Here is a 13,790-nt window from a genome sequence, read left to right as displayed (position 1 = left end):
AAATAAAAACATGCCCAGTTGGCACGGGAGCCTGTTCCTATAGTCCTAGCACTCCAGAGGCTAGGATGGTGTTGTATAACAATTTCCTCTAACCCAACAGTACATCTTGGAGGGAAGCTCCTTAAGATAAAGATGTAGGAGGTTCTAAAGAGAGTTGAAACTCAGGAAGTAAACAACTCAAAAGCTTTAAATGTTCCTGAATCTGAGCAGAAGCATTAGGCCCCTCCCTCTCACTCCGAGCACACACATGCAGTAAGGACTGCTGAGAGCACTCCAAGCACACACATGTAGTAAGGACTGCTGAGAAACACTCTCAGAAGAGAGAAGCTACCTTGGAACAGACACTCTCCAGCTTGCCAAGCTGTCTTCAAAGTATGCAGTGAGCCTGAGGTTCTAGCTTTTGTCTACTGTCATCCATGCTGGCTTGGGCTTTTGGTGATGGGCTCTCTTAGAGTCATTTCTGGTCCTGTAAATAACCCCTATATATGCTCCTATAAGTAGTCCCAATAAATTCATTAGTTCAACAAGTTAGACTGTAGTAGCATCCTTACTTTAGTCTGTGGTCAATTTTCTACCTTGGATCTCTAGAGTCCAAGACCAACCTAGGCAATATAGGGAGAGCTTGTCTCAAAAAGAAACAATAAAGTCTCAAACGCTAAATTACTGACAAAAAGTTACATTTGCAGAATTTCTATATCACCTGATTAAAACAAACTTTCTCTTGATTTTTCCATTATTAATAATAAATTGAACAAGTGTGGTCTCCCTCCCCTATTCCCGGAAGAGTATGCTGCTCAGCCCAAAAACGGAAAGAATGCAGACTGTGTGTCTGCCCACCTGTGGTATGAAACGCTGACTGCCAGAGATCAAAGACCTACAATCAATCAGCTTGGTTCTGCCAGAACTCACACTTAAAGTTTCTGCTGTAAACAGACTGCTAGTCTCCCTTCATTGGGTCTCATGTTTATGTTAAAAGTCTGATGGTTGTGGTTTCGTCTTTGCCTTACTATATAAACACTCTGCACCCTAAGTAAAGTACACCTTGATACATCTACTTGGAGTGGTTTCTCTTTGCTTATTGTTCACGAGTCCCATTCAGCTCCAGTCCAGGACAATCCACTATCGTGTAGGGTCCGCTGGCGGAAAACTACAAGCAAGAAGGAAGCTAAAAATTATGTACTAGTTGCTTTGATGAGAATACAGTTTGAGTTATAAATACATGGATTCTGTCCTCATGAGGTACAAACCATTAAGAAGTGTCACACACCCAACACACAAAGAACCATATGAGCAGAATTCTGGGAAAATGTCCTTAAGGAAATGGCAACTGGATTAGGAAGTTCAGTAGGTAAAATGGGATTTCTCTCCTGCATCATATACCAGAAATAAACAAATCCAAAGGCCCTTAGAACAGTGTATGAAGGAACCAAAGTCCAGCATGGCTGGAGTCCAGAGAAAGTAAAGCATGATTCAAGTCAACTCAACAAGTAGGGTCAATAGTACTTTAAAGTTATTGTTAAGATGAAGCTGGAGATAGGCATGCCTAGATTATACACAGCCCTCTAAGTCATGACTAAAACTCTAGGTTTCAGGAAGAACACTTGCATAGCATATATAAAGCCCTGGTTTCAATTCCTAGCTGTAAAAAAAGTTCTTGTTTTTAATCATAAGAATCATTTTAGGCATACTTCCTTTCTGGCTAATGAGTAGATGGGTTAAAGGAGGTACAAAAGTAGGCATAGGGAGCAGCAGCATTGCAATAGTCCCACTGGAAGATCACAGTAAAGATGAAGAGAAACAGAACCAAGGGATATTTAGAAATGTAGGATGATGGAATCTGGCAATTAAGGGAGAGGATCAAAGGGATGTGCTTATGCTTCAGCTTCTGCAACTAGATGAATACCAGGCATAACAATAAAGTTCATTCGAAAAAAAATTAGGTTTGAGCTTTCTTTTTATATACCTGAAACTTTTACTTTATGTGCATTGGTGCTTTGCCTGCCACGTGGGTGCTGGGAATTGAACCTGGGTGTTCTCTGGAAGAGCAACCAAGGCTCTTAACCCCTGTGCCGTCGCTCCAGCCTCCAGCTGTTCTAGAGACAAGTGAAGATGTCAAGAAGCTTAAAGATCTGGAGTCATCAGTACGTAAAATGCAAAGTGGGGGGAATGAAACCATCCTAGAAAAATTCAAGGGAAAAAGAACATGACCTATGGAGGCTATGAAGAGGGCGAGCCCAGTACAAAGGTTAAGACACCATAGTAAAAAAGATAGGAATAAAACCTAAGAATGGGATCAAGACAATGAGAGAATGTCAATGAAGCACTAACTATAAATACTATCAGATGCCATTGAGAGATGAAGTATGTAGAGCACCAGGAAATTATCAATGGATTTAGAGATATAAGGTTACCAGGTGATCATAGTAAGCACTCTTTGAATAGAGTAAGGGCTACCAAACTCAAACTGTACAAGTCTGAGGAATGGGAATGGATAATGGCTTGCAAGGTGGATACAACTGTATCTGAGATACATCTATAAAGTGGTAAAAATAGGATGGTAACTGGAAACTCGGTGTAACTGTTTAATAATGGAGTCCTGAGTATATTTAGAAACTGACAATAAACAAGAGGAAATTGGAAGCACTCAAGTACGAAATGACTAGGACTAAAAGCCCAAGAATGGGCACGGGCACTGGCACTGGACAAGAGGGCTTCTCACTATTTAGAAGGAAAAGGTAATGATGTGGATGGGTTAGTCAGCAGTAGGATACTAGAGATTACCTACAGATAGTTTTTTACTTTTCTCCATGGAGGAATACAGAAAGGAAACAATAAGGGGCAAAGAAGGTTACAGATACTGACTTAAGATAGTTACTTGGGGGAGTAGTAAAGAACAGTAAAATCTCTGGGTGTGGTGGTGGTGCCTTTAATTTCAGCACTTGAGAAGTAGAGGGAAGAGGATCTTTGAAGTTCCAGACAGGGCTACAGAGGGATACACTGCTCAAACCAAAGACACACACATGCATACACAATGAGAGTCTGAGAGCCAAGATTCCATTTGAACTTAACTATGAATTCAAGTTGGCAAAAGTATGCTCTACAGTGATCTCCTTAAGTAGCATTTAGTTGTTCAAATGCAGACACAAATGTTTCATAAGAGGGAAGGACACCCACAAAAAAATTTCAGCTCTAGCAGGAAAACCACTGGAGTTTAAGCTGGCTAGGAACGTAAAGGCAAGTGCTAGTAAGAAAAGGAAGACTGGGAAAGCTACAGTAAAATCAAGTGATTGTAGGGACAGTGACTTCCTAAACCAAGCAGAAGGAATATGGACAGTGAATAAAATTAGAGAAACAGTGTTTTGTTGTTTGATTTAGTAGCAGCATTCTGAAGACTGGGGTGCCTTAGAATGATGACAAGAGCCAAGACACAACTAAATGGAATGAAGTGATCTTAACTACTGAATGGGCTGGGTAGTGGTGGCGCACGCCTTTAATCCCAGCACTTGGGAGGCAGAGACAGGTGGATTTCTGAGTTCGAGGCCAGCTTGGTCTACAGAGTGAGTTCCAGGACAGCCAGGGCTATACAAAGAAACCCTGTCTCAAAAAACAAAAAAACAAAACAAAACAAAAAACTACTGAATGGGTTGTCTGTATAAACATCAAAGCACAAGTAGTGGATAGAAGTACAGAGCTATTTAAGGGAAGGAGGGAAAAGTACATGAGAAGAGTAAAACTGAGAAGGCTGAATGGATGAACAGCTTTATAGCAAGTAGATTGAGCAGAGGAACAGACAATAAAGTTCTAAAGTCAAAATGACAGGACCATTACCTCTGCCCTCCAGTGTTTGTGACGTGGTAAGACTATGGCAAAATTTACTCCTGATCTGGGTACGTAGCATGTACAAAAACCTGAATTTGACTTCCTGAAACACTCTCCCCTCAAAAACCAAACCAAACCAAACCAACCAACCAACAAAACTATCCCTGCCAGGTAGTGATAACATATACCTTTAATCCCAGCACTCAAGAAGCAGAGGCAAGTGGATCTCTGGAAGTTTCAGGACAGCCAAAGCTACAGAGAAAATCTGTCCCCAAAACAAAAAAGCCAAACAAATAATTCCTGTCTGCTGTGCTTGAGAGCGATGCCCTGCTCTTACTATGCCAATGGCTACCACTTAATGACCAGACCTGAAAACGGTCAGCAACTACAGAAAGTGGGCAGCAGGAATGGGTTTTCTCTTAAGTACTGAAGAAACTGGAGAGGAGACTAAAAGTAGAAAAGGACTGACAGGCCAGATTGAGGCACATTTGCTTTTGCATTGAAGGCAGACAAGGTACTGATAATGCTGGGTGTAAGAGTGCTCTAGACTGAGTGTTGGGGTGCATAGGTGTGACTCCAGCACTTGGAAGTAAAGGCCAGCTAATTTGAATTCATAGTGAGACCATCTCAGAAACAAAATGAGACAAAACAAAGAAAAAAGTTCAGGTAGTTCAGAGAGTGGGCTTCGGGCATATCTGTTTCCTGGTCTTTTTCCAGCAGTTACTAAATATGTGTGCCATGGGAAGAAAGGGAACACCGACAACTCATTGCACATGTTTATTGAAAGGATACATACAGATGCCGATGTAGTGCTCTCTCAGCAGCCATACAATATCCTGTTTCTTCACCTTCCTGGTATTGGGAATTAAGAAGTTCACAAGCTGCTCTCTCTACTCACGTTTGTACTTGTCAAGGAGTGAAATTAATCACGAAGACAGGTCACTCTTTTAGGGAAGCTCCTGGTTAGCAATTTTTATATGCCTAAAGAATTATCGAGCAACAGGTTGTAGCCCATGTCTGTAATTCCAGTACTTAGGAGGCCAAGACAGGAGGACCACAAGTTCAAGGCCAATGGGCCCACGGCAAAACCACCTAAAAAGAAAAAGGGGAAAAGGAAAAAGAAAGAGAAAAAAGCAGTGACACAGCAAAATCTGCTTTCCAAGAACTGTTTAAGACAGGGTCTCCTAAGGTCTGCTTTCTTGCTTCTTTATCTGTTTAATGAAAAACAATACCACCTAGTTTTGCAATTAAAAGGAGTGAATATGATAAACTTGTACAAAATAACTCAACAGACATGATTTAGAGAAGCAGCCTGCGGCAGTGCAAACAATATCAGGCTTAATGTCCCAACTGCACTTTTTTGATAGAGTCTTGATATAACAGCACATAATGCTTTCCAATTCACTATTTTTGGCCTATTAAGTGCTAGGATTACAGGCATGTATAAGAAACCTTGGAGCAAGATCTGCCTCTCAATATGGTGTCAACTAAGATTTTCAATGTTTTAGCTGGCCAACACTTGGGAGGAAGTTGGGAGGACCAGGAGTTCAAGGTCATCTTTAGTTACAAGGTCAGTCTTGGGTACATGAGACCACATCTCAAAAATAAATACATAAATAAATAAATAAATAAATAAATAAATTGCCTACTTCTGACCTATAGATGGGGGAGGGCAGAGAATCTGCTCTGTGAATGGTTGGTTTTGATTGGGGAATTTAATTCCTCTGTAAAAAAAAAAAAAAAAAAAATGAAAGCTGGCCACCTGTTACAATACTGGAAGGGATGGGATGGGATTACGGGAAGCGGTGAAGAGGAAGTGGGTAGCTTAGTTGTTAAGAGATCCTGCCTGCTGCCCCGAAGATGCTGTCCTAGATCGTGTCTCAGCTGTGCCTGAGACACTGGGACAAAGAGCAAGTGGCTCTTTCTACGCTTAGCGTTCAGAAGCCAGTGAACAGTAAGAATGGTTTGTAGCCTGACACTTAAAAAAAGAGAGAGAGAGAGTTCCTGCCTGGCAAGCACAAGTGCTTGAGTTTAATCTCCTGTAAAACAGTTACAAATGCAGGCCCCCATCCTGTCCCTTGCCCTGCAGGCTGTTATCCTTGAAGCCCCATATGGTGGTACATGCCACATCCTCCTTCCTCCCTCAGCTCCACACTAGGAATGAAGTCATGGGAATGGCAGCTGCCAGGAAAGGACTCCTCCTGAATACACATGTGAGTCCCTCTAAAGGGCCAGGAAAGGACTCCTCCTGAATACACATGTGAGTCCCTCTAAAGGGGCTGGGGAGTAATGAAACAAGGATAGAGAAGCTGCCATAGTTACAGTGAGAATACTGTAAGGCGGACGGTAGGGCTGAAACTAGGAGATTAGACAAGCACTGAAACACTAAGAGGAGGGTCACAGATTGCATTTAACCACGTCCCTAATACCATCTCCCTCCCCCTCAGGTTTCTCTTCTTGAGGTTTGACTAATGCTGTCTTCCTGACTGACTCTAAAGACAAGAAAGCCCTTCTTTGTTTAAAGTCTTTATTGCTAACTTCACAAAGGCAGGAAATACTAAGAGAGTAAACTGGGAAAATGGTCAACATTCCCGAATTCTTAGAGGCTTGTCTTTGTTCTGTTGTCACTGATCTCCTAGGAAGCAGTGGCTAAAGCCTAAGGGGGTACTGTTTTCTTCCTGCTTTTGTTGTTCCTGCTTCTTCCCCTAGGTCCACAGCAATTCTTTTTGTTTGACAGCTGAGAATAAAAACTAGTTATGAGCCACTGTATATTCAGGGCTACGGAGAGCTCTCCTTTTGGAACCAATTTCCCATTGCTATTACTAACCTTAAAACTTTACCCATAATCCCTGCTTTTGCCGGGATGCTGGGAATGCTGAATTTGTCCTTCTACATACAAGAAGGCAATACATCAACCTCCAGGGCTAAAGGCAGTATACATGCACTAGATGACAGAATAAAGGATGGTACCAATAGACAAAAGTTCTTGCCCAGAAAATTAACCAGAATATAAAAACGGGTTTATTGGCTCCAAGAAAAGGAGCAATAGCACCCAGCTTTCAAGCTCAATCTCTCTGTACACATTTAGGTAAGTCCAAGGTCCATTGAGGAGCCCATCCAAGCACCTTCTCTCCTGGGGCCAGGGACGGCTAGCTGCCTGATGGCGAGTCTCTGGTCTGTTCTGCAGGAACACTTGACGAGGCCGAGGCAGCCTCATAGTCTGCGATGCGGCGCTGGACCAGGGCGGGCATGAGGTGCACGTAAGCGGCCATGAGGCGGTGGTTAGAATGGATGAGTTTCCCAGCACAGCTGTGCAGGCAGGCCTCCTGGAAAGAAGACGGATGGAAGTAGAAACTAAAAAGGGTCCTGTCAAGCCCTCCTCCTTCCTTCCCGGTCCCCAGCCTAGGAGTGAGGTCATGAAAGAGAGGGGAAGTGGGGCAAGGGGGTGTCACGTCACGTAGTCAACTCCGGGACCCCCCAGAGTCTCCACCTCCTCAGCGTCCAGAGCTCGATGGTGCAGGCTGGGCACACAGCGCTGGAAGCACAGTTCTGTCATCCGATTGTAGACCAACAGGAAGTCTCGCAACTGAGAGAAAAGGGAACCAAGACTTCACCACCGCCGAGGCTTCCCGGGGTGCGCAGCCTGCCTCCCCCTCTGGGGGTTCCTGCATGTACCCCAGGAAACAAACTGCATATCTAACCCAGAAGCAACTGAGCTCTCACTCACGTTTCTCAGTTGCTGCTGCTGCTGCTGCTGCTCCATCACGCCCAGGGCGCACAGCCTAAGTCACTTCCGCCAGGGGGGGGGGGTGCGGTGGGGGGGGGAGACGACGCTCTCGGAGTCGTCCCGGAAGTAAACTCTCGCCACTCACCAAGAGCTTGAAGGAGTTGCTCTAGGCTCGCCCTGCCCACAACTGCAAACGTCACCTCCGCCCTTTTTCTCTGCGACGTGGCCGGCTTCTTCTGCCCAGAGAGCATGTCACTTCCGCCAAATCTCTGACCTGCTGCTAGGATCGCGACGGGAACTGGAACCCGAGGTCCCCGCACGGTCCGGGCCTCGCGCCCTGAGGGGAAGAGCGGCCCGGCCCAGGTGAGAAGGATGTATTTGGACGAAGGGAAGTTGAACGCACGAACCTGTACTGAGGGCAAGATGCCCTGAGCCCTTGGCAAGGATGAGGACACACCTGATGCCCAGGTGTATGGGGGTGGGGGGAGCCTCTCACATCTGGGAGGCTTCAACTGACTTTGGAAGGGATTGCCTGTGTCCTGGGAAAGAGAAGCTTTCACCTGACACCAGGAACATTCACTAACTGCTTCAACTAAGGCCTGGTGGGGAGGGCCTGAGGGAGTCAGGTGCATGAGATGGAGAAAGGAACAGACCAGACCGTCTGAAGGAAGAGGGGAAGGAACACCAAAGGATGTGAAAAACCAGGATTGCAGAGCATGCCTGAGTAGCAAGTGAGCATCTGAGCCTAGGAAAGGGTTTTGGTAAACATGCCTATGCATGGTTAAGTTCCCACAGAGAGAGCAGAGACACCCCCCCCCCCACCTCTGGTCCTCACTGCTGTAATTCCATTGCCTCGGTATCTCACACATAGTAGACACTCACTAAATATTTGTTGAATGACTGAAGGCATGAGTGGTTACTAAAGGCGAGGTTATGGGGCTATGAGAAGACACCCAAGGCTTTGGTATGCATGCATCTGTAGAAATGATGTTCTGAGAAGAGAAGAAATACACGTACTCAAGGAAAGAAGTGGTGGCTGATCCCGGGACACCCAAGCCCTAGGACAACCCCTGAACCTCTGAGAACACAGGGAAGGCTGCCTTGTTGTGGAGTGCTGGCCAGTTTCCAGAATTGTCTGTGTTGGGCTTTACAGCGTGCTGGGGTGGAGACCTTGACTCCAGTCCCTTCCCTAGCCATGACGGACGGGATTCTAGGGAAGGCAGCCACAATGGAGATTCCCATCCACGGAAATGGAGAAGCTGGGCAGCTTCCTGAAGACGATGGGCTGGAGCAGGTGCTGCTGTTTGATTCTTCTAATTGTTTCGTAATGCAATCCTGACTTATAAACCTTTCACTTCCCCCCAACCCCCTGATAGCCTGCAGTTAACTAAACTCCTTCATACTTTTCAAACCTTCTCTATGGTTCTGTACAGACTTTACTATGCACTGTCTCCATCCCCAAAATGTTTCATCCATCCCTGTGTTCCTGAGGTGCCCCCTCTTCTCTGACCTATAGGACCTCCAGCAGGTGATGGTGTCAGGACCCAACCTCAATGAAACTAGCATTGTGTCTGGTGGCTATGGGGGCTCTGGTGACGGACTCATCCCCACAGGTATGAATGATAGAGATAGGCGTGAGGGATGGGGGTGGGGGTGTTAAGACAGTTTACAGGCACGTTGACACATACAGGAAAGCTTGACTCTTGGACTGGGAGCTTGCAAACCCCTGACGTGAAGTTCATAGACTGTCCAATCCCAGGCCAGCTCCCAGGGTTGCCCATCTGCTTCCCACTGGCTGGATAGTCTCTTAAGATAATCTCATTTGTCTTTTCCTCCCTGTTGCCACCACCTGAGCCAAGTTAAGACCTTGAGGTTATAAGCACTCAGGAGCTTAAGGCCAGTTTGGCGCTTCGTGAGGCTTCTCAGAGTTTCAGAATACTACCTAGAAATATCATCCAACTTCTTTGTTTTCTGTGCCCACCATCTTTGATCATGCCAATCTCACATGCCATGTTTGCTTCTATTCCTTCTTCTTGAGTACACCAATAACACTCCCACCCTACCCCAAGGATGCCAGTTACATACATTGAATTGATTTGGTTGTCAGGGTACGAGTCGTTGTTTCCCCTTGTGAGCAGAAGAATGCAGTTGTCTGTCTAGCTATTCCGTCTTCAGGGAAGGAATGTGCTGGGAGGGAAGTGGGCCACAGAAGTGTCTGGTTATATCTAAGAGAAACTGGTGTCAGAGAACTTGGTCCTTTAGGGTCTGGCCGCCATCCATCTCACAGCACGTCACCCTCTGGCCCTGGTGATGAGGTGGCCCGGGGCATCGCTGGAGAAAAGTTTGACATCGTCAAGAAATGGGGCATCAACACATACAAGGTAAGAGTCAAGTGCCTCTTCTTAGAAACTCTCCATGGGGACCTTTTCCCTTTCCCCAGGTCTCACTATACAGTCTTTGCTATGACTAAGAGAGCGGGGGTGCTGGAGTAGTTCCCTGTTGGGGTGGAGTTTAGATTTCTGACCTCCGTCCCCCCCCCCCCCCCCCCCTTCCAATCAGTGCACAAAGCAGCTGTTATCAGAGAGATTTGGCCGAGGCTCCCGGACTGTGGATCTGGAGCTAGAGCTGCAGATTGAGTTGCTGCGTGAGACGAAGCGCAAGTATGAAAGTGTCCTGCAGCTGGGCCGGGCACTGACAGCCCACCTCTACAGCCTGTTGCAGACCCAGCATGCGCTAGGTGATGCCTTTGCTGATCTCAGCCAGAAGTCCCCAGAGCTTCAGGTGCCTCAGCCAAAACAAAGAGGGTGGGGGTACTGGGCCCTGGTCCTTCCAGGCAGGCATTCCTCAGCCTCCCTCCCTCCCTCCCTCCTGCAGCCCCCAGGGAGAACCCCTCTGGGGTGAGCCCAGTCCTGCCCCCAGCATCACTCACCTATGGAGGCAGCCTAAGGGTTTGTACAGAGGTCCAGAAGTCGGAGGGGTTGTGGGAGAGGGCTCACCAGTACCTCACAAGTAACCTGTCTCCATATCATCAAGAACGCCTTTGGTGCTTGGCCTAATCAGATTCCCTCCCTGCCTGCTGCACTAGCTTTCCTTGTTCTGTCTTGTAAACTCACCTAAGAACTCGTACCCCCACACTTTGACTCAGGCATCGCCAAGGGACCCTACTAACTTTGTGACTAAGAGAGACTTGCTAGAGGCAGTCTGGTTGTTGTAGTTTTGATGGCTGTTTCTTCTTTGGGATGGAGGGATATGAAGGGCTGTACAGCTTCAGTCAGGTAAGGAGTGTTACTCAATGCCTGTGCCTCCCTTCTGCCCTTAGGAGGAATTTGGCTATAATGCAGAGACACAAAAGCTGCTGTGCAAGAATGGGGAGACGCTGCTAGGGGCTGTGAACTTCTTTGTCTCTAGCATCAACACACTGGTCACCAAGACCATGGAAGACACACTCATGACTGTCAAACAGTATGAGGCTGCCAGGTGTGGGCCCAAGGTTTGGGAAGTTGGCTGGCATGGGTGAAAATGCAAACATTAGGGCATACAGATTCAGAAAGGAAAGGAAGTGTGTGTGTGGATGAAGAGATGGAGACCAGCCTTTATCACCCCCTTCCCAGGCTGGAATATGATGCCTACCGGACAGACTTAGAAGAGCTGAGCCTAGGGCCCCGGGATGCAGGGACTCGTGGTCGACTTGAGAGTGCCCAGGCCACTTTCCAGACCCATCGGGACAAATATGAGAAGCTGCGGGGAGATGTGGCCATCAAGCTGAAGTTCCTGGAAGAAAACAAGGTGCTGCCCTACTCCCTTGGTCCTAAGTCACCTAAGTCCCAAGTCAAAGTACCCGTCTGTTCAGGCCCTCCTGATTGTTTGGTGGGGAGCTACCCCTGGCTAGGGAGTGGGTTGTTCCCCTAACCCCTTGATACCTGAGCACTTTCAGGTCACCCTCCTCATCACTGGCTACTAGTCCCAGTAGCATAACTGAAAAAAAACATTGCCCCTTGGGCTGGGGTTCCAGAACCCTAGACCCAGCAAGCAGATCAAGTCAGGTTTCTTTCTTCATATCGCCCCTTCTCTCTTTTGACTGCTTGGAAAGTCACCACCCCAAAGCACTGTCAGCAGAGTCTCTATGCTCTGATCTGTGTCTGGGCTTAGGCTTGTAGCCCCTCCCGAAGGGGGCCTGAGTCCAGCCTTAGCTGACCCTGCTGGGCCCCCAGATCAAGGTGATGCACAAGCAGCTACTGCTCTTCCACAATGCCGTGTCTGCCTACTTCGCTGGGAACCAGAAACAGCTGGAGCAGACCCTACAGCAGTTCAACATCAAGCTGCGGCCTCCAGGAGCCGAGAAGCCTTCCTGGTTAGAGGAGCAGTGAGCAGCTCCCAGCCCAACTTGGCTATCAAGAAGGACACTGGGCGGGGTAGCCCCAGGGTGGAGGAGATTGGACATGGGATGCCCTTTGCGGCTTACTTGCTGGCTTGGGCTCCCCTTTCCTGGCTGGGGTCTGACACCAGTTTTGCCCATCCTGCTGTGGTCTGAAGAGGGCCTGTAGGCCCAGAAGCTGCTGCCCTGCCCTTTCTCTTCCCAGCCACTGGGCTTCATTCCCAGATCTTTTCCTTTCACTCCACAGCCAAAGGCTATGACAAAACACTCCCTGGCCAATGGCATCACTCCTCAGGCCTATCCCCAGCTCTTGGGATGTGCCCCTGACCAAAGACAGGACCTCAAAAGGCTCTGTCAGCCAATGGCAGCTCTTCTTGGGCTCCCCTGGGCCAATAGTGTTGCCTCCAGTACCCTTTGTTCCCTCAATGTGTGCCCATTGCAGAGAAGGGAACTGGGACCAAAGGGGTGGGGATAATGGGGAGCCCCATTTGTGGCCCTGCATCTGAGTGGGCCCTCCCCTCATCCACCCACCCAGTTGAACTGTGCTTAGAGCCCCAAAAGACTGGGTTCTAGCACTAGGAATAAACCTTTCATAAAAGCAGGCCCAGTGAGGTCAATTTGTGGGGGACTAGAGGAGGGTGGATTGGTAAGAAATGCCTAGTAATCTTGCATTCAATTCCTATGAATTCAAAAGACCTGCAGCTAAGTTTGAGAAGCCGAAGACCCGACCCCCTCAATCTCAGAGCCAAAGCTTTATTTTCTCTTCCAGTTAGCACCAAGGCAATTTATGTGTCTGAAGAGCATAGGGTCCAGAGGGGGTTGGGCTGGCTAACCATCATGCATTCAGTCTTACAGCCGGTGTTTACTGAGTGCTTTTATTTGCCAGGCACTGCGTTAGGCCCTGGGGAAACATCAGTGAATAAAACACAGTCCCTGCTCACAGTGCTTAAGGCCTAGTGGGGGATAGAGACAAGTAACCAGGCAACTACAATACAATGAGAAATGCTAGGATACGGGGATGCAGTGGGAGCACCAGATAAGGGGCATCTAGCTCCGACTGGGGTAGAGATGGCGATGCCAGCTTAAAAGCTGAGATCTGAAAAGTAAGTAGCTAACAGCTCAGGAAGAAAGGCCAGTGTTCATAAAGTCTGCATAACAATTCAGTCCCGAATGAAAATTTAAGTGGGAATGACAAGAGGCAGACCTGATCATTGGAGAAATGGAGCTAAGAAACCTCTTGGACATCTGGCAGCATGCGAGAAGCATAGTGTTGAGAACATACTTTCTGGGCTATTGAGTAGCCTAGTGACCCTCGCTTGTCACTCTAAGCATGAACTCTGCCTGCGCTCCTTCACATCCAGGGAGTAGCTAAAGGCACTTTCACCGCACTTGCTGCAACCTGCACTGCTCTTGTTCAAGTCAAACCTTAACTTTATATAAGAAATCACAAGAAAACTCCCAGAAGCACTTTAGTCAGGGCTTAAGTGTCATCAACTACAGGTCCGAAGACAATTGCAGACTTTTTCAGCATCCTCTCACCTCTGGAGCGTGGCGAGAGGGGACCAACCCAGTCAGCAGGTTCTCATAGCACAGGGTGCACACCAATCTGACTTGACTCTTCATCAATGATAACTGCAATCCCCAGCTGGGCTTCCTGGGCTTTGGTTAGCCTTTATGTAGTCAGCTGTCTGCCTTGGTTATTAGAGGTGCTGGTCCTCATATTAGCCTCCTACTTTATAGGCCACTGGGGATTTTCATTGTAAGGGCACTGAATCTCCAAATGATTGGAAACAGAACCTGAAAGCAGAGCCCAAACATGGTTCCACCATTTTCTAGCTGATTAGGATTAATGCCTGGGGAACATAAGCT

At 47.3% G+C, this 13,790-nt stretch overlaps 2 protein-coding genes and 1 non-coding gene across 6 annotated transcripts; 2 read left to right on the top strand and 1 right to left on the bottom strand.

The window, feature by feature from the left end:
- Nucleotides 1-4,581: 4,581 nt before the first annotated feature.
- Nucleotides 4,582-7,680, bottom strand: Timm10b (translocase of inner mitochondrial membrane 10B). Of its 3 annotated transcripts, XM_031387749.1 has the most exons (4): nucleotides 7,547-7,680; nucleotides 7,310-7,405; nucleotides 6,945-7,145; nucleotides 4,582-4,911 (listed from the first exon to the last, which is right to left on the bottom strand). In XM_031387749.1, exons 1-3 carry the CDS (start codon nucleotides 7,580-7,582, stop codon nucleotides 6,969-6,971), a joined length of 309 nt encoding a protein of 102 aa, XP_031243609.1. In that variant the 5' UTR covers nucleotides 7,583-7,680; the 3' UTR covers nucleotides 4,582-4,911; nucleotides 6,945-6,968. The 3 variants fall into 3 exon arrangements, with proteins under 3 accessions (XP_031243609.1, XP_031243607.1, XP_031243610.1); XM_031387747.1 differs by lacking the exon at nucleotides 4,582-4,911 and having other exon boundaries at nucleotides 6,333-7,145; XM_031387750.1 differs by lacking the exons at nucleotides 4,582-4,911; nucleotides 7,310-7,405 and having other exon boundaries at nucleotides 6,333-7,145; nucleotides 7,547-7,650.
- Nucleotides 5,682-5,800, top strand: LOC116104324. The gene has a single exon (XR_004123830.1). It is a non-coding gene; the product is annotated as a small nucleolar RNA SNORA43 (small nucleolar RNA).
- A 6-nt stretch (nucleotides 7,681-7,686) lies between the features above and the next one.
- Nucleotides 7,687-12,523, top strand: Arfip2 (ADP ribosylation factor interacting protein 2). Of its 2 annotated transcripts, XM_031387745.1 has the most exons (8): nucleotides 7,687-7,909; nucleotides 8,700-8,840; nucleotides 9,063-9,159; nucleotides 9,809-9,927; nucleotides 10,106-10,327; nucleotides 10,866-11,023; nucleotides 11,158-11,332; nucleotides 11,758-12,523. In XM_031387745.1, exons 2-8 carry the CDS (start codon nucleotides 8,742-8,744, stop codon nucleotides 11,911-11,913), a joined length of 1,026 nt encoding a protein of 341 aa, XP_031243605.1. In that variant the 5' UTR covers nucleotides 7,687-7,909; nucleotides 8,700-8,741; the 3' UTR covers nucleotides 11,914-12,523. The 2 variants fall into 2 exon arrangements, with proteins under 2 accessions (XP_031243605.1, XP_031243606.1); XM_031387746.1 differs by lacking the exons at nucleotides 7,687-7,909; nucleotides 8,700-8,840; nucleotides 9,809-9,927 and having other exon boundaries at nucleotides 9,100-9,159.
- Nucleotides 12,524-13,790: the final 1,267 nt, after the last annotated feature.

Source organism: Mastomys coucha, unplaced genomic scaffold (assembly GCF_008632895.1).
Source record: "Mastomys coucha isolate ucsf_1 unplaced genomic scaffold, UCSF_Mcou_1 pScaffold21, whole genome shotgun sequence".
NCBI classification, from domain to species: domain Eukaryota; kingdom Metazoa; phylum Chordata; class Mammalia; order Rodentia; family Muridae; genus Mastomys; species Mastomys coucha.
The sequence above is the reverse complement of the archived record's forward strand: the minus strand, read 5'-3'. Positions and strand labels throughout refer to the sequence as shown.

What these genes read in the sequence shown, in the direction of transcription:
- Timm10b (XM_031387749.1), bottom strand. Translation starts at nt 7,582, where the DNA reads ATGGAGCAGCAGCAGCAGCAGCAGCAACTGAGAAAC. An exon ending in AGCAGCAGCAACTGAGAAAC is followed by an intron (nt 7,406 to 7,546) that starts GTGAGTGAGAGC and finishes CTTTTCTCTCAG; the next exon opens with TTGCGAGACTTCCTGTTGGT. An exon ending in GAGCTCTGGACGCTGAGGAG is followed by an intron (nt 7,146 to 7,309) that starts GTGGAGACTCTG and finishes TCTTCTTTCCAG; the next exon opens with GAGGCCTGCCTGCACAGCTG.
- Arfip2 (XM_031387745.1), top strand. Translation starts at nt 8,742, where the DNA reads ATGACGGACGGGATTCTAGGGAAGGCAGCCACAATGGAGATTCCCATC. An exon ending in TGACGGACTCATCCCCACAG is followed by an intron (nt 9,160 to 9,808) that starts GTATGAATGATA and finishes TTGGTCCTTTAG; the next exon opens with GGTCTGGCCGCCATCCATCT. An exon ending in AGAAGTCCCCAGAGCTTCAG is followed by an intron (nt 10,328 to 10,865) that starts GTGCCTCAGCCA and finishes TTCTGCCCTTAG; the next exon opens with GAGGAATTTGGCTATAATGC.